This window comes from Lontra canadensis, unplaced genomic scaffold (assembly GCF_010015895.1).
Source record: "Lontra canadensis isolate GAN:19392208 unplaced genomic scaffold, GSC_riverotter_1.0 scaffold101, whole genome shotgun sequence".
Classification (NCBI taxonomy): domain Eukaryota; kingdom Metazoa; phylum Chordata; class Mammalia; order Carnivora; family Mustelidae; genus Lontra; species Lontra canadensis.
In genome coordinates, this window is record NW_022631095.1 from 1,125,703 (window position 1) to 1,146,988 (window position 21,286).

General features: G+C 46.5%; 1 protein-coding gene across 2 annotated transcripts in view; it reads right to left on the reverse strand.

Annotated features, from left to right (window-relative positions):
- Positions 1-13,543, reverse strand: part of RAB11FIP1 (RAB11 family interacting protein 1) — a 28,686-nt gene extending 15,143 nt beyond the window's left edge. For both annotated transcript variants that reach the window (XM_032838099.1, XM_032838098.1), the window contains exon 1: positions 13,159-13,543. In XM_032838099.1, the coding sequence (XP_032693990.1) occupies positions 13,159-13,535 (377 nt within the window). In that variant the 5' untranslated portion in view covers positions 13,536-13,543. The remainder of the gene's footprint in view (positions 1-13,158) is intronic.
- Between the last annotated feature and the right edge of the window lie 7,743 nt (positions 13,544-21,286).

Below are 21,286 nucleotides of genomic sequence, written 5' to 3' on the forward strand. Positions count from 1 at the left end.
ATCGAGTTCTACATCAGACTCCCCGTCCAGTGGGGAGTCTGCTTCTCCCTCTGCCTGCTGCTTCCCCTGCCTGTGCTCTCTCTCTGACAAATAAATAAATAAAATCTTTAAAAACAAATGTCATTGTATGATTCTACTTATATGAGGTATCTACAGTAGTCTGATTCATAGAGTGGGAATGGTGGTTGACAGGGGCTGGGGGTAGCAGTGAATGGAGAATTAGTATTTAATGGGTATAGTTTCAGCTGGGGAGATGAAAAAGTTCTGGCCAGGGATGGTGGTGAGGGGTGGCATAACAATGTGAATGTACTTAATACCATAGAACTATACACTAAAAAAATGATGAAAATGGTAAATTTTGTGATGTATATTTTACCACCCTAAAAAAAATTAGAAACTGAAAGGAAGCATTCTTTCCTACCTTACTAATCCAAAAAAAGAATATTTCAAACATTATCAAGTATTTCAACTGGTTGTTTGCAAACTGCTTAAAGATATGGCCAATATTCTATCAGCCCAACTCTCCTGAAAGATGATGTCAGAAAAAGGAAATCTCCCCTGGGCATTTTCCATCTGGGGAACTGCAAGAACATGAGGCTGATGAGTAGCACGACCCCTACAGAACAGAAAAGTCTGAGTGCGTGCCCAATGAGAGCCATCCCTAGGATTACCGTCAGACCGAGAAACCACATTTGGATGTTCTGTGTCGTGACCTACTTAAGAGCTGAGGGCCAGGGACGTTAAGGAAATGATAGGTTTCCTCAAACAAGCAGTTTCCTCTTTCACCCTCAGCCAGTCTGCTCGCAGGGCGGATCGCTGCCCCACTAGCTCAGCTGATTACACACTGAAAGCAAAGGGGCAGAGCGAAGCAGACACCTAACACTTAAACAGCGCCTACAGCATACCCAGCGCTGTGCACGCTTAGGGACACCCTCATCCAAGTCTCACAAGACACTGAGGCTCACAAGTGCAGTGATTTGTCCAAGGTCTTGCAGCTGGTAAAGGGCATGGGCAGATTGAGTCAGTTCTGCCTTCTTCCAAAGCCCCTACTCTTACACCAAAATTCCTGCTTTGCACTCTCTTGACTCACCTCCCCTTTGCAACATACGAGAGGAGGGTTGAAACTTAAATTCTTTTTGAGGCAAGTTTAAGCTTCTCATTTAAGAGTCCTATCAGAAGAAAAAAAGAAGTGTTCTCGGAAGAAAGGGGGAAACCCGTCATGGTTGGCCACCCATCATAAATCATAAGATTACACAGAAAGTCCAGTGTGCAAAGTCATCAAGAAGAACTTAGACTGGATTTTTAAAAAACACAGCCAACATCGGAGAAGATGAGGTGAGCTATGATTCTGGACCTTTAGGGGGAAATCTTTTATGGTTTTTAAAACCACAGGCCACAGCTGGAGGTGGGGGACAGATGCAAGGTCTTTCTACACAGCGTCACCCCCCGCCAGTCTGGTGTCTTTCCAATCTATTTTCTAAGACTTAGCCTGGAAGCGATTGCATGTTTGTCATTTAGACACCAGAGAATCATTTGTATTTTCCTCTTCGGACAGTCACGTGGCTCAGTGGTCGCCCTGGTGATGAAGAGTGGCTAGCTTTTGTAAATTCGCATTGCAGGCACCTGGAAAGGGGAAGTTGCCGAAAGCTGACTGCAGAGCTCTGATGACCACACTAGCCGCAGGCAGTTTCACCTCTCCACCCTGGGGAAACAGTGGGTCAGGCCGCCTCCCCAAGCTCTTCCCTGCAACTCAGTCCCTTAGCCTCCCAGGGGATGCAGAGACAACCTTCAGAGCAGGCAGTCGTCAGCTCCTGGGACCAGCCTGCCTCTCCAAAAGTATCAGCGCCAGTCTGTTTGTTTTGAGTGACGCCACAACCAATTCTAGAATCCTCCCTGGGGGGCCTATTATTACCTGATGCATAGGTTCAGTCCTGGGCACTAAAGTGGGATTTATTTGGGGAACCTCTAAAACCACTAGGCGGTGAGAACAGATGCTTCATCAACTGTTCCTAAAATTTATTTTTACAGGCAAACCTAAAACCAAATACCAGGTAGCCAGGAAGGGGCACAGGCCTATTGAAGGATGTGAAAAGCAGACTGAAGCACAGGTAAGCATCCCATGCAAATGTTCAGAATTTTTCAAAAATCCGTGCCGGATTTATTAAAGCTGGAAAAGAAGACAGAAATTGTTTCTTCTAATAGTATTACCCTCGTCATTAAAAATTCAAACTGTTTAAGCAAGGGTTCTTTCGGCACATGCATAATTCAATGATAAATGAAAGCCATGATTCATGAATGGCTCACCCTAAGGAATCCCAAACCAGACACCTTTATGGGTTTTGACCTTCAAGCATCAATTTGATTCTAAGTGTTTCTATCCATTTGGTTTGTTGTCGTTGTTTTTGAGTTTTAATTTGCTTTTTTATTTTAGCTCACTTAATTCTACCACCTCATAGAAGTAGTTCATAAATAATGAAGTCCCAGCATAGCCACACAGCCTGTGATGGCAGAGTGGGTGTGTTCCAGCATTATCATTCATGAAGGCCCAGAAAGCTGGAATTATCTCAGAAATCAGGGCTGGGTTCATTTTCCTAGTCCAAAGGGCAGAGTACAGGAAGAAAACCATCATCCCAAGGTAGTGAGTTTGTTTTTAAGCCCATATTCTGGAAAAAGTCCTGCAACCAATCAAGAAAATCAAGCGGTCCCTTCTATAATCAAATAATTATTTTAACTTATAATTAAAAACCCAGTTCTTCAAAAATCAAAAGGATCTCTGAATACACAGAAAGTGACAGAAGACTTATATATAAACTATATTTTAAAATAATAATAAGCATGAAGTAAAAATTCAAATTATGCAAAACAGTACAGAATGAAAACTTCAATCTTCCTACCCCTCCACACCCCTCACTCAAGTGATGGTCCTGGGCATATATAGGCAAAAATGCCTATTATCCAAATAGGTTGCCCTGCTGTTTTAGAGTTTTTTGGGTTTAGGGTTGTTTTGGGGGTTTTGAGCTTTTTGGGGGGGCGTCAAACACAAGACAAGGCAATAGCTCAAAATATAGAAAAATTCAATTATGTCTTCTATCGCCTGGATCTGCATTGTCCAATCTCCTGGGCTTTTAGGCTTTTAAACAGTCATTTTGAGAAGAGCTAAAATTATCCAACTACGGCCAATCGACTCAGCCAGTCGGCTTCAGAGCGCACCGTTTCTCACTGTAGGGCTCAAATACAAGGAAAGCTGATCACAGGGGGCCTTCCATCGGAATGTGGCAGGGTGAAGGCAGCGCAGTTTTTGCTCTTGGGAAATGGAAAGTCTCACAGCAGTGCAGACTTTCGGGATTATACTCATAAGGGACTGGCTGGTATGTGTCAAAAATAATCTTTCTGCAGTTGAAGCAAACATGTTTTTCTTTTAAAACATTCCAGAGGGCAGACACGAACAGGGAAACGATGGCTTCAAAGATACAGTTCAAACATTTTTACATAGCAGGCACTGGAAATACAAAAGGGCCAGATTCTGCCCTAAAAAGCATACCATACCCTCAAGTGGGAGCAAGAGCTCAGGCTCACCAAACATCACAAGTGTTACACTGGAACCATTGCTGCCTTTTCTGACTTTGAAACCTGAGAAAATAATTAGACATGTGAAGATATGCCTGCTAAAGGGTAAAATTTCATCCCAAATAAGGACTCGCACACAATCAGGGTTCTCCGCAAAATTAAATCCTTTGTGAACCACCTACTTAGGGGCTCCAGTAAAATGAATACTGTATTACTGTATTAGACACAGGGGGCTCCGGAAAGGGAGGGGAAGAAAGACCACTAGCTCTACAAGTGACTTCAACATTTCATGTGTGTAAATTTCAAGGGCTCCTTGTCTGTGGGTCCAGTCAGGACCCCAGGGTCAGAGGTGGGCTACCCATTTCCCTCCCCGTGCATAATCTCTACCTGACTTGTAGCGTGAGTCACCTACGTGGTAACCAAGCATTGTGACACGGGATTATGGCCTCGGTGAGGGAAGAAGCAGGAAGAACAGAACAGCACCTGCTGTGGTGTTTGACACAAAGGACACTCAACCGTTCTCAGGTGAAGAATTTTTTCAAAGCAATTCATTAGTTGGCTCCACCAGGGAATCAAAATAAGGCTGAAAATCACGTGGGGTTAGCAGCTGAGAACATCTAAAAGGTGTTCTGGAAAGGGGTGAGTCCAGATGGGTGAAATGTCTTGAAACTTTGCTTGGTAAGCCTAGAAGCAATGCAGAGCAAACAGGGACGGAAACGTTTATGACCTATAAAACATGTGTGGTGTGTACCCTACAGAGGCTAAGTAGTTTAACAAGTTTTGTGATTGCCCCTCAGTAGCTGGTCATCATTGCCTAACTCAGAATACCTAATGACTGATGGGCCAACCTTGCCTCCCCAGGTGGCCCTCTCTGCCCATTGTCAACAACTTGGAAGAATTTGGGGTCAGTCATGAGAGAGGCAAATGGCTAATTTTTTTTTACCCCAATCCCTGAAACAGTCATTCGGGCAGTGCTGAAAGGCTATCTGTAGCCACCAAACTGAATCCTAAAAGCTGGTAAGTGCCAGGCTCCAGGACAGAGAGCAGAAAAAAGCAGGTTGCAAATGCTTCGGGTCCTTTCCATATTATTTGCTCTATGGAAATTCTCTTAGAAAGTGAGCACAACAGGTTACAGAAAATTTTTTGTGAGGGCTCCTAGGTTAAGCATTTGACCCTTGATCTCAGCTCAGGTTTTGATCTCAGGGTTGTGAGATCTAGCCCCATGTTGGGCATGCTGGGCAGGGAGCCAACTTCAAAAAATAAAAGAGAAAGAAAAAGAAAAATTGTTGTTAATTTTTTAAATGAACTCACTTTCATACTAATCTGATCTTTATAACCTTTTTATGTATCATCTTGAAGCCTTTTTTCCTATACATTTTAACAATCACTAGCTGAGACACTTTAGGCAAGTTACTTAACCTCTCTGTGGCTCAGGCACCTCCTCTGAAGCAGGGCTAAAACCCCTACCTCATCCGGATATTATGAAGATAAAACCACCTAATGTATGTCAAGCGCTGAGAACAGTGCCCAGCACTTAGTAAGCATTCGCTAAGTGTTAGCTATAACCCTTACTCAGGGGTAACCAGAGCAGACGTGCAATTTTATTCATAGTGTGTTGTACATTATTGCCCCCCAGTCTTCATACCTGCCACTTCTAAGGGCTGCAAGACCTTCTTTGAAAGGCATGCACACCGTGGTTTACCCATTCAGAGAGTTCTCAGAAGGGAATTTAAGATACTAACATTTCTGACTTGCTGTACTCCTTGTTATCCGACCTTATCCATCAAATCCGAACAACAATGGTATGCATGTGTAGGGAGGAGGAAAACACTCAGTTACAGAATCAGTCTGTATGACATCATTTCTAAAATTAAGAAGTATGTAAGAGTTTAAAAAACACCAGGATCGGTATATATTTTCTGTAACTTACAGAGAGATTTACCGACCCTCAGATACAACTCTTCAGCGTGGACAAGAAATAGAGGGCTTCCAAACCTCTGTGGAGAGAGGACAGGACGGTATGACTCACTGAAGTCTCAGGATCAAGACCTGTGTTTTGTTTTATTTTATTTTATAAGCATTATTTTTTAAGAATTTAAAAAATTTTTTTAATTTATTTTTGCACGCAGGAGAGTGCACGCCCCTTTTGCACGTGCTCCCTCGTGCTCTCTCTCTCAAACAGAATCTTAAAAAGAAAAGGAAAAAAATCAAATAAACAGAATCTCTAAAAAAATTTAATAATTTAAATTTTAATTAATAAAATGATTTTTAAATTAGAAAAAATCAACATCTTTTAAACATGGACAAGTACCCCTCCCATAATCATTTCCTTGTCAATTTGTTTTTTTACTTGATCATATCTCAAAAAGCCACAAATATTAATATTCTACCATCAGATCCCATATCTCACCTCTTGCTCAATGGGTCAAAGACAATCTCCTGGCAACCACAGGGTCCTTTATCACCCGCACAAAGCGACTTTAAGAATGGGACAAAAATGAAGTGGCCTGGTTCCCCATCTCTTGACGAGGACAAGAGGAAACAAACACATCCTAGCATAAGGGACCTACCAGTCCACTCCCCCAGCACAGACAGATTGGTACTCCTTCAGTGAGATTTCCTGGCAAGGAAGCAGAGTACCAATGATTTATCTTGTAATCAAGCTAAGACCCAAGAAGGAAAGGTGAAAAAAACCCACATTTTTAAATCCTGTTTTAACAACCAAGGCTTAGTAAAAATGAAAAGGGCCACTGACATACCAGGAAAACCCCACAATAGCAGTGTTAGAGGGGGCAACACCCCAAAGAAGTATCCAGGGGCCTGGCCTGCGCTGGGGCCCTTTGCACAGGACACCCATTCTTCATGATCACAAGAGGCCCTTTCAGACCAGGCCTTCTGGAAGCCTTAATTGTTCTACCTAGCTTAGCCACCTCCTTTCTCATAAAAGAGTATTTAAAAAGTGAAGTGCATAGCAGCCACACCTCTAGAAAAATTTTTCTGGGATTCCTTATAAATGCCTCCCCTCTACTCCATACAAAGGCCAGCCTTCAGGAAAGGACACTTAATTACCACTGCCTTTTTTTCTCTCCACAGCCACATTCCTAAATGTGTCCCTTGGGGACACCCTGGAGACTAAAATCCTTGATTTTTCTCTAACAGATTATCTACAGACTTCTCCCTGCATGAAAGGAATTTCTCATCTCATTAGTAGTTAAAAGCAGCTCCTTTGCCAAAGGCATGGTTAGCAGAAGGTAACCTGCTTCTTCAGTGTTAAGAAAAGGACTGACAAACAAGCCACAGCCAAAACTAAGAACTGTTAAGAAGCAGAACTCTTGCCTTCATACCTCAGTTGCCCCTGGTCTTTAATCCACTGGGCTGAACCTAAGATTAAACCTTTCTCCACACCTTTCCAGCAAACCGCCACCAGCCCTGTGCGAACAGGGACCTCAACCAATCATCACTCACTACCCCGCTCACTCACACAGATGTTTTGAGCTCCTGCCCTGGGTCACACGGCACAGCACAAGACCAAAGTGGTCCCCGCCCAGCCAAGGGAAAAGCAGGCAAAGCCAGGCTTGGTCTCCTGAGCCTGCATGCTTTTGTGGATCGGGCCACAAGATCCGAATCAGGACACCTTCGGGGGAGCAGTTCTTGCTGCCAAGTCTCTTCCAAAACATATGATCTTGGCAGGGGACTGATTTTCTTCAAAGACCAATACAAGGATCTGGGTGTTGATGTTGTTGAATTCAAAGGCCCTGAGGCTTAGAGATCTGCAAAAAAACGCACAATCAAAGGCCACCTAAGGGGACTGCTCAGGGAGGAAGATAAGGCCTGAAATGACCTCTTATCACTTTCTCCAGTAAGCAAGGGCTTCTTAATCCCTCTGGAGCTAAGCCAGAGCTAGAGTCTCCAAGATTATAGAGCACGGACCACAGTTCTCTAGGATGTATGGCAACTAAAATTGTAGTATTTTAATCGATATCTGAGATTACTGTTAAGGGGGAAAAGAGTAAGGTCAACAAATCCGTGTTGGGGTAGGTGACATTTTAATAAGCACATGTATTGCTTTTAAAGTAATTAGAACATTTTTAAGTTAATCACTACAATTAAATGACATATCAGATACTATTTCTAAAACCTCCCTCTGATGGTAGTTACAGAAACAGAGTCTTTGTAATCAAAGGGAAGTTTAAGCAAAGTGAAAAAGACACAAGACTCCTTTGTACACTTACCTTCCCTAATGTGCAAAACATGTACATGGGTGACTTACTTGCCTCCAGAGTTTTATTTTTCACTTATGGGTTTGTTTTCCCTACTGTTATATATGAGTTTTTCCTTTGCTTAGTTCTGTATTCCTTGAAGCAGTGACTTTGTCGGCTATGTTAGAGCACACCAGGGAGATTTCATTAGCTATGTACGCTATTACAAAACAAAGACTTGGCCTGTATTAAAACTGTAAATACTTGGAGACACACACACACACCCTGGTTTCAGTGGTGCTTCCTACAGAAGACTGGAGTCACAGGTGTCACGGCCCAAAGCAGTCTTTGTAATGGTGACCTCACTCCAGTATCACGGAGGCTGCTGGGGAAAGAAATCGCCAGCACTTCCTGGTTCATCTTCAGTAGCAAACTCTCCCTACTTTATTAGTTCATTTTTATCACTTCCTCTCTCTCACCCCCACCCACACGCAACCCATCACAGATCAGGCCAACTGAACCTCCAAAATATTTCTGAAATCTACCACTTGTCTACCTCCATGGCCATCACCCTAGTGCAACCCACCACCATTGGTGGCCTCGATTAGTGCGACTGCCTCCCATTTGGCTGTCTGATTCCAGCTGAGGACCGCTTCAGATCCATTGTCCACCCAGTGGCCAGTGACTTTTTTAAAAATGTGGATCACAACACCCCTCTGCTTTTAATACTCAAGGACTTCCCACTGCTCTTAAATAAAGCCCTGCCCTCCTCTTCAGCCTCAATCTACACAATCTCTCCAACTTCTCAGGAGTTCCTGCCTCAGGGCCTTTGCATAGGCATCTCCCTCTCCCCCAGGTCCCCTTCCTCTCCTTTTCACCAGAAAAATCTCTTTGTACTTAAGGTTATAAATAGCCTCAGAGAAGCTATTTGCCATCTCCTTCTTTAAGTCATGTCTTTCCCCCTCCATTCTCTTATGACACCCTGTTCTCTTCCTCCGCAGTGCTTATCATAATACATTATTATTTATTTATGTATTCATTTGTTTAATGTCTATCTTCCCCACAAGGCTCTGAGCTTCCGAAAGTAAAGATCATGCCTGTTTGGGTCACTGTTTATACCCCAGTGCCTGGCACATAGAGGTATTAAAAAATATTTACCAAAAACATAAAAATGAGATCTTGCCATTTTCAACAACATGGATGGGCTTAGAGGGTATAGCGCTAAGTGTAGTAAAACAGAGAAAGACAAATACTGTATGATTTCATCTATATGTGGAATCTAAAAACCAAAACAAATAGCAGAAACAGACTCATCAATACAGAGAACAAAGTGGGTGGTTGCCTGGGGAGGAGGAAGTGGGGGATGAGCACAATGGGTAAAAGGCAGTGGGAGGTACAGGCTTCCAGTTATGGAATGAACAAGTCATGGGGATGAAAGGCACAGCACAAGGAACAGGCGGTAGTAATGTAATAGCATCGTACGTGACAGATGGCAGCTACACTTGTGAGTGCCGCATAAAATCACTATGTTGTGCCCCTGAAACTAATATAATATTGTGTGGCAACTCTACTTCAATTAAAACAATGTACTAAAAACATAGATTTTGGAGACCAAAAAAAAAAAAAAAAAAAAGGCAGTTGAAACTTTCCCGAAGCTAACTGAACGTCTTAGAGATGAAATCATAATCAAATAATACTATGGGGGAACTTCTTGCCTATTATCAGAACAATGACTCTCGAGTCCCCTCCCTCCTCTTAGTCACTTCACTTCATGGCTACAAGCAAGTTAGGGTTACTTCTCCCAGAGCCTGACAGAGTCTCAGTCCCCGGGCATCTCCAGTTTGGAGCTCTCAGGTTCCTACACAGGAGTGGGAGGGGACTGGGGCCCCTGAGCTGAGGAATGGTTTCCAGTAGGGCCCAATGTTATCTTTAAGGGGAATCCCAAGAAAGGATAAACTTAATCAGTATCACTGCTCCAATTTGCCAACTTGTTACAAAAAATCCTAAATGCTCTGAGGAGGCTTGACAGTACAGGCACAAACACTGACTGCTTATTATCTATCTCTCTGCTCATCTAAATCATTTGTCTGCATCCGACCCATCCAGAAAAACAACTATTGAGCCCTTATTTCTTTTTAATAACCTGGATTTCCTTTGACAACTTACTATACTTATACTTACTATATTTACAGTTTTTCAAAATCTCTAACCTTTATTAATATTCAAATCCTTTCATATGCAACCAAATTCCCTCTTGAATCTTCAAGAGGTGTAAGAAAACGACTCTCCATCACTCACTCTGTCTTCCTGGCTGAAAGACTAGGGCAGTATTAAGTTTCATGATATTAGTTACAGAGTGGCCAGCCTGAATGGCTGTTTTTTAATCTGCCCCAAACAGATTATTTCCCCACATCTTGTTGCTTTTAGTACCCCGAAAAGTTTTTTTTTAATCCCCTTAGATCAGTCTAGGATCCCAAACTACCTGGGACTAGAGAGCTGAGCAGAGAATCCCACATGTTGGTTACCTGTTTCTGCCTCACAGATTCATATCTGTTTTATGATCATGAGACTTAACTGGTTCCCATTTAACCTAGGCCCAACTTTGACCCTGGGTCTTTAACAGGTAAGGATAAGTGCAAAATCAATGCATTTCAACTGCCTCTTAAAGACAGGCGCTATAAACTCCTCCCTATCGAAAGTATCCAACCTATGCCTACCTATACCATAGGTCATTCACTGCGTGGCATTTTAAAAGATGTGTGTCATCACGCTAAATTTGAGGTCCGCAAAATCTGAGCCCCGAAAAGCATATTCTTTTGCCTCCAAATGTATGACAGATGAGGGCTTATCAAAAGAACCAAGGCAAATTCTAGCACAGTTAGCTCTTGACGTCTTGAGTTTCTGGACCCATGACAAGAGTCATACTCTACAGCAGCAACTCTTCTTTGCTCGAGATTAACACACATACCTGCACGCACGCGCGCGCGCACACACACACGCACACACAAACCCGGAGACCAAAATTTGAGCTTCTGTTTTGTTGCTGGTTTTTTATATCTAAGGTGGAGTCAAACCTTTAATAACTAGTTCAAATGACTTTTCTAACCCAACCAGTTTCTTTCTGGTAAACTTCCGCTTCTTGTTTTATATCTCACTCTCCAAATCTCAGCTATCTCAAGCGCCCAAGGAACGTACTGGGGCAGCTGAGAGGCTTGGTTTAACTAGGTTCCCCTTGGAAAGTCCCAGGAAGCGGCAGGTGGAAAGTTTACAATTTCACCTACTGCTGAGGTGGCAAAGAAGACTTCGTTTGCAATTATTGGTGGGGGGGAACCCAACACATCAACTAAGCATCACTTTCCTACAGGTTGATACTGTGCCTAAGTGGTAATCAGCCCATACCGTAGAGATGGGAGTAACCATCTAGGTTCAGGGTTACATTGGAGAGGAGGACAGAAATGAAGTTGCAGACCTCTGAACCCTTCCTAAAATAGGGAACTTAAGATTTTTGTTTCTCACAAAGCAGTAACAGAACCTTTTGAGTCTACACACAGGCCCCAGTAATCCAGGAGCCCAGAAACATCTTATAAATATCAATTAAGCCTGGCAACAAGCTCCATGTGTAAATAGGGAAATCTGGGTGTTTAGAGACGGAGCAGCCCAAAGCCTAACAGTGAGTCAGGACCACAGTGGGCACCAGACCCAGGAATCTGGAATCCTCCTCTCTGGCAGGGACACACGGTCTTTCAAGGGAATAAAATGTTCACCCGAGAAACAGACGGCAGACAGATGATAATATCCGCGCATCTTGGGACAGAACAAGACAACGGATGACCAAATGGCGCCCAGTTGAAGCTGGAAAGGAAGCCAATCCAAGGCCCCAAATGTCAGTCAAATGGAAAATCAGCATTGCTTCGGTGCCTCCTCAGCAAAGGCGCTGCTCACCTTATGGCTTGTAAGTTAATGCCAAGAGATACCCTATCCATCCTCACCTCAAGGCTCTCTGTTTTTATCTGATTTGAATTCAGAAATGCCTATTCATCTTGGGCCACATAAGTGAATCAGGTATTGCATTTGCAAGCATGCAAGCTGAAACTGGACCCAGGATGCAGAAAAGGGAGTCTGGTAACTTCAAACCCTCTGGCTTTTTCCATCCCCTCCACCAGGGACAGTTAAAATACCATTTATATCTAAAACACCCAATGTGAATTCATGTGCTTCACAAGCTGTAGGAGTTGTGGTAATATGACTGATTTGCATATGTAAGTCCAGCAAAGTAACCAATTAAGCCAAGGAGGCCAGTTTTTGGTACAGTACGTGAGCATAATCAAATGTTCCATAATCAAACACCCCATGGCAAACACCTGTGAAAGAGAACAAATAAATGGGTGACACCTTGAAGTGAACTGGGTGGTGCCCAGCTTTTCCCTGTGGGAGTGAGATACCCTAGCACACAACTCTAGACTGAGAAGCTACAGGTGAGCAGCCATCCTTTCAGAATAGGACCAGAGAGAACCCGACAAAGGCGGAGAAGAAACCATGTCTACCTCCCACTGTAGCTGGGCCAAGGGCAGACATAGGCTCTGACCAGCACTGGGAAATCCTTACTAACTTGGGGCTCAGGGGAAACAGTGTTAAAAATTTTCAGTGTGAAAGTGAACACCAAGCTGTTCTAGCAGGCTTTGGGGCCCAGGGGGGTGGGGAGAAAAAAGGGGAAGAGGGAGAGGCAGATTCTCTTCACTAACCACTAGGCAGTAGTTGAGGTGGGGGTGAAGATTCTACATCTCTGGGTGGCCTCCACCCCGCATTGTAATGCCCCAGCTCTGTCCCTGGGTGAGCCTCGAAGGCCACAGAGTGTCAGTGGGGTTCACCCTCCACCTTGATCCTCCCTGCTCCCGGACTCAGCCATCCCAGCTCAGTGTCTAGGACAGTGAAATACCCAGGAGGCTTTCCACATAAGCCAATGAGTGTTTCAAACATCCACACTACCCACATTAGGAAGAAGAATTCGTCAGCCCACATGTATTTCCAATTCATCGAAAATTCATAAAGTGCTTACTAAGTTCCGGGCGCTGAACGACGTCCCTACAGATTCAAAAACACCCCAGGTACTCCCCCACCTCCACCCCCAGCGCCGGCTTCAAAGAGCCCACGCGCTGGGAGAGCTGGGGCGGGACAACCCAAGGAGAAGTTGAACCTCGGTGAGACTATGATTATCGTCCACGGGGATCCCTGACCAAAGGCCTCTCTCCGTCCGTCCCCTTGGGACACAGCGGCGCGGTGACTGCCGCGCTCGCTCTAAAAGAATCTCAGCGACTAGCCTCACGTTCCCCGCCCCTCACTGCCCCGCTCCCCGGCCCGCCGCCCCCTGTCCTCTCCCCCGGCCCGCACTCACTGGGTTTTCCTGCGTCCCTGGTCCCGGTGCAGCTCCCGCAGGTCCACCTCGGCCCGGCCCAGGAACTTGTCGAGGCCGAGCAGCGCGCGGTGCAACACGGTGAGCTGCAAGGTGGCGGCGGCCGCGGGCGCGGCCCCGGCGGACAGCAGCGGCGGCAGTTCGAAGGTGGCCTCCTCCCGCCACACTGGCGCGCCCAGGCTGCGCTCCGACACCGAGGTGGCGTACTTCTCCTTGCCCACCTGGATCACCGCGTACGCGTCGCTCGTGCCCCCGGGGCCCTTGGCCCGCAGGCCCCGCGCCTGCAGCACCGTCACCTGCACATGCGTTGGGGACCACACGGACCCCGACCCCCCGCCCGCCGAGGCCGCCAGGGACATGGTTACGGCGCTGCCGGCGGCTTCAAAACGAGAACTCCACCGCCGCGATCGCCGGCCTCTGCGGCCCGCCCCTCGGCCCCAGCCTCTTTAAGGCTTCCGGCCACGCCCCCGCCAGGGCCCGCCTCTCCCCACCCGCGCCGCCGCGCCGGCCCCGCCCACCCCACCTGCCAGCGCCGCGCTGGCCTCTGCGGCTCAGTCTGGCGAGCACAGGGGAGCCGGAGGCAGGCGCGGCCGGAGCGGGGCGGGGCTTGGAGAATTCCGGTACGAGGGGTGTTGGTTAAGGGATGGGGTCCCCAACTGCCAAAGGTCGTACGGCCCAACCGGAACTGACCGGGGCACTGCCTGGGGAGTCAGACCTCATTCCCAGTCTGGCACCGCCAACTGGCAGGTGTGTGAGCTGGCACAGATTACTTAACATCTTTTGGTCTCGGTTCCTTCACCCATAAAATGAGATAACAATCTCCTCCTAGTGTTGCTGTAAAAACGATAATGTAGCCCGGCACACGGTGAGCTATCAGGGGTAGCTGTGAGGGCGATAATGAACGCGATCCCAAATTCACTGCTCTTTTGATTTTAGCCAGGCGGTAGTTTACTCTGGAGGTCGGAGCGTTCTGGGACGGCGCCAGGTGGGTGGGGAGGGAGGAGGACCATTTGAGGGCCTGAAAAGGGGAACGTAAGCGGGTGGGGGGCGGTCAGGAGGTGATGTGGGAGTGTCCTACTATTTTGCCCTGCCCTCGCCAAATAAGGTGAGGCTAAGAGGCTAAATTGGGGAAGGGGAATAAAGGAGGAACTGAAAATAGGATTGCCAAACCAGACTTCAGGAGAACCGAGTGCCACCCCCTCTCCATTTAGTCCCCCAGCTATCCGGAGCTGGATCCTCTTCAGTCTCTCCCTGCTCCTTAATTCTGGGCTTCCAGTCGTTCACTTCCTTATTCCAGATGTCCATGGGATTGGCAGATTCCTTTCATTCCCAAATCCTGGTGAGTTATTCACATTTACCCCATGGGTAAGCTTCCAGGAGTCCCTGTCAGGGCAGGGACCAGGTGGTGACTTATTTAACTTGTTACTTCCGTAACCCCTGGCAGAAACCTGGGTACACCGTAGGTCCCCAGGGACTGCTATGGAATTGAAAAGTGTGCAGGTTGCATCCGCCAACCATGAGCACATAGTGTATCCTTTTCCCATGGAGGAAGTTAGAAGAGGCATGATGCCTGAGGTTTGCAACTGAGGGTAGCTCCTGTGTGGGAAAGACCTGATACTCAGTATGTTATAAATATGTAATGGTGATAGAAAAGGGAAAGAAAGGAGGCATCAGACAGGTAAGTGACGGCAAGCCCTAAAAGAACTGTGCTGTTCTGGGGCCACTTCTGCTTCTTGACCATCTATTGGTGTCATTCAACCTCATGGGTCCATTCATTACCATAAAGATTTACTGAGAACTTACTTGGTGCCCATGCTAAGAGCTACGGAAAGCACAAAGCCCTCTGAACAAGATCCAGTTCCAAGGCACACCATGACAAATGCTATAAAGGAAATCCCAGGGGCACCTGGGTGGCTCAGTTAAGTGTCTGGCGTGGGCTCAGGTCACGATCCTGGGGTCCTGGGATGGAATCCCGCATGGGGCTCCCTGCTCAGTGGAGAGTCTGCTTCTCCCTCTGCCTCCTGCTCCCCTTACTTGTGCACTCTCTCTTCTTCTCTGACAAAGTCTTCAAAAAAAAAGAAAAAGAAAAAAGAGGAAGTTCTATACCAATAAAGTGCTTTGGGGATTTTGAGGTTGGAGTTATTTCTCTAAGCAGGTGGATTTTTTTGAAGGAAATGACATTGTGCTGGGCTCTGAAGCATATACCAGATTTGACAGGCAGAGAGGGGGACACGAGGTGGGGGGGAGCATTTCAGGAAGAGAGAACAGAACAGCCTAAGCAATAGTATGGGGGCCAGAAAGTAAGTTCATGGCACGTTTAGGGGTTATGAGTACCCCCTTGGGGTTGGAATGTGGACTATTTTAGGAGAGCACTGGGGTGGATGGTAGAGATAAGACAGCCCAGGTAGGTGGGCCCAGATCCCGTAGATCACGAACACCAGACTAAGGTTATACCACAGCGTTAGAATGGGGTGAGCCAGCCTTCCGAGGGTTTTGAGCAGTGGTGTGAGGAGGCTGTGTTTCACGTCGTAAGGCAGGTATGAGCAGAAGTCACCCAGCGGCCAGTATCATGGCAGGTCACAGCCAGATGCCTTCATGTTCACCTGGGGCCTGTCTACCTCTGGCCCCACTCCAGCGTGCCCCTTATCCGTACTTGCTGTCTATTTCTAGCTGGTTCTGTATTCAATAAGGCGTTGACTTCCCTCCTGGTTTTCCTACCTGTGCACTGCTCCATTACATCCCAGCTGGACAAAGTCAGAGATCTGAGGTCCAACGTGACCCCGGGAGTAAAGATTTTCAGCTCTGCTCTCTCTACTGCTCCCACACTCACATGGTTAGGGCTGCCCCACAATAAAGATAGCAAGGAATGAAACCTAGCCGGACAGACTCACAGGCTGAGAAGGACACCAAGCATCCTTCTATTCATGGAAAGGATTAGAGGACGGGGCGGGGGGGCGAAGGGGAAGGAAAAATTATGAGTACCTTGTGACCTCATGTGTTTGGGTTTCTGTCAGACACACACAGGCTTTGTGGTTAAAGCAGAGATGGTGGGTTGGGGGAGGGTAAGGCTGTCCCCCCAACCACCAGGAAAGCAAGATCAAGATCTCTCCAGACACTGGACGCTGGCAGGGGTTAACTCAGAGGTGTGGGGGCTCACTAGAGGCTGGAATTAGAAATAACCTCAGGAGCTAGAGCGAAGCCAGGAGGCAGATCCCCAGATGTACCTGGTGCTAGAGTGCCTTGGTGGCTGTTTTTTCCCCTCCTCCAGCCCGAGCACATTGTCCCTCCAACCTCACTTGCTGACCGCCCGGAAGTAAGTCTGTCTTCCCCCTAATTTTAGAGCCCCACAGTCCAGGCTGGGGGGTGTGCAGGTGCAAAGACAAGGAGCACAAGAGGGCTGGCTCTCCATGAGGTCCTGTTCCCTACCTGCCCTCAGAAGAACACACCTGGGCATCCCTCCCACCCTCTCCCACAGGCCAGGCGGTCCTGGGGCAGCTGACCCCTCACAGCTGACCCCTCACTGCATTCCGGGAGTGTTTATAGACACCTCCCACAACCAGGGTGCGGCAAGTTGACTTCTGGTTCCTCTCACCGGCCCTCCTCTAGCACTGACTGAAAGAGGAAAAGAGTTTCTGTTGGCTCTGAGCACGTGGACAAGGTGCCTGGCAGGTTGGACTGGCCAGGTTAGCCTCCTGTCCTCCTCCCAGAGCAGCAGAGCACAGCGTGCCGGGACTCCCAGACACCAGCTGTGTGGTTAGAAGACCAGCGCAGATTTGCTTTGGGAAGCAACCAGGAACAATCCTGCAGGATAAGACATTGTGTAGAGCCACGCTGGGGGTAGGAGGAAGAGCCGGCAGAAGGAGAGATGTTTACCACCCTGCCACTGCCAATCACTCCTGCCCACAGCTCCTCAGTACACCCCCAACTGCAAGAGAACTCACTCAAAAACCGCCTGGAGGGAGGGACCTGGGGGGCTCAGTCAGTTAAGCTTCTGACTCTTGGTTTCAGCTTGAGTCATGATGTCAGGGGCATGAGAGTAAGCCCTGCATCAGGCTCTGCACTCAGCACGAGTCTGCAGGTCCCTCTCCTCTGCTCCTCCCCATCCTCAAAATAAACAAACAATAAAGTAAATAAATAAACCACCTCTGGGTGCTCTGAACAGGCTAATGTACTGTCCCAAGGGAGGAGCAGAAAGAGGCTGGTAATGGTTGCTTGTCTTTCTCCTTTACCTCGGACTCTGGGGTGTGGTGACAAATGTCCACACACATGACTCATTCGCTGGAGCGCTTGTAAATAGCCTTCTGGCTTCTCCAGGTCCAGCTGCCTCAGACTCTTGCCCACTCTGCTGACCAAGGAGATCACTTTCTGGGTGCTGGCTCTGGGAGCAAGGGGCTCCTACCTCAGGGGTCAGTGAGCCAGGGGAACAAGTCCCCAACATCTGGGTCTCTTTCCATTGCTCCAGTGGATGTGGCAATGTGGAAGTTAAAACTATGGCCACACTGGAGGGCCTGGGGGGTTCCGCTGGTTATGCGTCCGACTCTTGGTTTCTGCTCAGGTCATGATCTCATGGGTTGTGGAGTCTAGCCCTGTGTAGGGCTCCATGCTCAGCAGAAAGTCTGCTGGAGATCTCTCCTCCTGCCTCTCCCCCAATGTGCATGCACATTCTCCTCTGTCTTTCCCTCAAATAAATCTAAAAACACAAAAAACAAAAACAGCTATAGCCACACTGGACAGAGGATGGTCTCAAGAGGCCAATGGCTAACATTTCCCCCTTTCCCCCTATTACTCTGTTTAACAAGACTTGCGTCATAGATAACACAAAGATATTATCTTTCCAATTTGCCGAGTCTCTCCAGAGAAAGAGCTTACTACTACAGACTGTAGAGGGAGAATATGGACCCCTATTTTCCTCCCCTTTCTCCACTAAGCCTTCCGCTGTGCCCCTCCCATTCAGAATGGCTTCTGGTTTCCTAGCTTCTTTCTTAGACTCTGATTCAGCACTTACTCCCCAGTAAGCATCTCGAAGGCAGGAAATGTGGTCCTCACCATTTCCAGCTCTCCCAGGGCCTTGCAAACAGAAGGCAGGTCAGGTTAAGTGGGAGAGACATAGACAACTCTGAAGCCTTTTAGCACCACCTGATATAAGCACCTTTCAAAACTTTATTTTTTTCTGATTATAAAAGAAAGATGTGTTCCTCATCGATCCTAGCTGTCCTTCACCTTTCCAGAACCAGTTTCATGACGTATGAGAGGAGAGCAGAAGCTCTGAGCGTTTATTCCTCCTTGAATCGTCCCATTGGAAACCACTCCTCAGGATCTTGTTCTCCTTCTGGCCTCTTCCATGTATGCCACAAGCCTCCCCTTCTCAACTGCAGGGACCTCTGAACACAGAGCCACAGAGCTGGCCAAGAGGTGGTATGAGCAGCCCCAACCCCCCTTTCTTCTCTTCCCTTTTGACACCACAGTGCACAGCATGAGGCTGATGGGTATGTTGACTTTTGACCCTAAGGAATTATAATATAAGCCTGGAAGCCTCAAGGCAAGCCCAGTGTTTGACATTTCACCAATTCTAAGGCTGAGGTGGGGTTAGGTGGGCACAACCAGAATCAGACTCCTTACGGAGAGGTCCCCTCTAAGAGGCAACCCAGGTCCAACCGGTTTCCTTAAGTACCCTCTTCTTACCTGCCCTTATAGTTCCTCTGAAAAAATCAATGCCTGACTTCAGGAAACACTATCCCTTACCTATCCTAGAATGCATAATGCTTTTCCTAGGTCTAAGCCCTTATCCTAAGCCTAATCATTCACCCTGGAGTAACATTTCCCATTGCCATCCCAACCGCCAGCCCTCCCAAGTTTGGGGGACACCTTCAGCCAGGAAAGTCAGTGACACTAAGGGCTTATAGAGGGGTCTGAGAAGGAATTACGGAACAGCACAGTCTCTGGCACCATTGGGCCCCCCCATTCAAGTTTCCATCAAAACCCGTTACACTAATATGTGTGTGTATGTGTGTGTGTGTGTGTGTGTGTGTGTGTGTGTATCCCCCAAAGAGACAGTCCTGAGAGATGGTATAGTCCCTAAACCCATAATGAGAAAGAAAATAGTGTTAATCATTCACAATTTTTAAGAAACATAGGTATTGAAATCTAATATATACAGGAAGTAAAAGAAAATGTGAAGAAGGTGAAGAGGAAAATGTGCTATAAACATCATCTGTAGAAATGTGCATAGAAATGTTTGGCGTGGTGAGTCCTCACCACCCATATCAGGAAAGAGGGCAGTATTGGCATGTGCAGAAACCATGCTTGCGTCCCTCTCGGTCACTAGGCCCCCCTTCTTTCCATTGGGTAGCAACAACCATCCCAGCTTCTGTCCCCTAGGTTAGTCTTGCTATTTTTGAACATTATCTAAATGAATTGTACACTAGGTATTTATTTGGGGTCTGGCTCCTTTCACTCAGTGTTATGAGAGTCAACAGTGGTGTCCATGTAGCAGTGATGTGTTCATCTTTACTGTTTTAGAGTCATCTATCACAATTTATTTTTCATTCTACAGCTGATAGACATTTAGGTTGCTTCTAGTTTGGGGCTAGTAGGGGGCTGAATGCTTCCCCCACAAATATATGCATGTCCTCATCCCGGGAACCTGTGAATGCTACTTGTTTAGAAATCAAGTTTATGCAGGGGCACTGGGTGGCTCAGTCAGTTAAGGGTCCGATTCCTGGTTTCGGCTCAGGTTTCTCACCAGTCATGAGATAGAACCCCATGTTGGGCTCTGTGCTCAGTGGGGAGGCTGCTTAAAGATTCTTTCCCTCTACCATGCCCTCCAGTCTCTCTCTCTCTCTCTCCCTCTCAAATGAGTATGTCTTGAAAGAAAGAGAGAGAGAGAGAGAGAGAGAGAGAAAGGAAGGAAGGAAGGAAGGAAGTTAGTTTTTGCAGATCTAATTAAAGATGTTGAGATGAGGAGCTCATCCTGGATTGTCCAAGCGGCCCTAGATCCAATGACAGGCATCCTTAAAGGGATGAGTCAGAGGTTTCACAGAAGGGGACAAGACCAAGAGAAGGAGGCAAAGGTTGGAATAATGGATCCACATGCCAATGAAAGCCCATAGCCAGCAGAAGCTGGAAGAGACAAGGAACTGAATTTCCCCCAGAGGCTCTGGAATGAGTCTAGCCCTGACACCTTGATTTCAGACTTCTGACCTCCAGAACTGACAGTGAGAGAATAAATTACTCTATTAAACCACTGAATTTGTGGTAGTTTGCTATGGCAGACACAGGAATCTAACACAGACGTATTAAGAATAACTTGCTGCACATTCTCGAATGTCTTTTTGTACGTATCCACATACATAAACACACACACCCCCTAAGAATGGGATTACTGGATCGGGTTGGGTATATGTTTAGTGCTAATAGATATTGCCAAATAATTTTTCAAAACATTTATACCAATTTATACTCCCACTTGTGATGTTTGAGAAATCCAGCTTCTCCACATTTTTGTCAACCTCGGCATTGTCAATTTTGTATTTTGCCCTTCTGGTAGATGCGTAGCAATTTTAATTTGTATTTCCCTGATGACTAGTGAGGCTGGGCACTTGTTTATTGGCCATTGGGATATTTGGTCTTTTGTGATGTGCTATGCAGGTCTTTTGTCTGTTTTTCTTTTCTATTGTCTATGTTCTTACTGATTTGTAATATTTATAGATTTGTATTACATATAATATATAATTTCTATATTTCTATTATATATATATAACATATATTTATATACATATTAAATACCTTTGTCCAAAAATGCATTGCAAATACCTTCTCCCACCCTATGGCTTGCCTTTTCACTCTCCGTGGCTTTCCTGGGTGAAAAGTACTTCAATTTAATGAAATTTAAGTTATTTGTCTTTTCTTTTGTGGTTAGTGTTTTTTGTGTCCTGTTTAAGAAAACTTTGCTGCCCCAAAGTCACAAATATACCCTCCTTTGTCATCTTCTAGAAGCTTTATTGCTTTACCTTTCACATTTAGGTTAGCAATCCATTTGGAATTAATTTGTATGAATTGTTAAAAGATAGGGGTGCCTAGGTGGCTCAGTGGGTTAAAGCCTCTGCCTTCA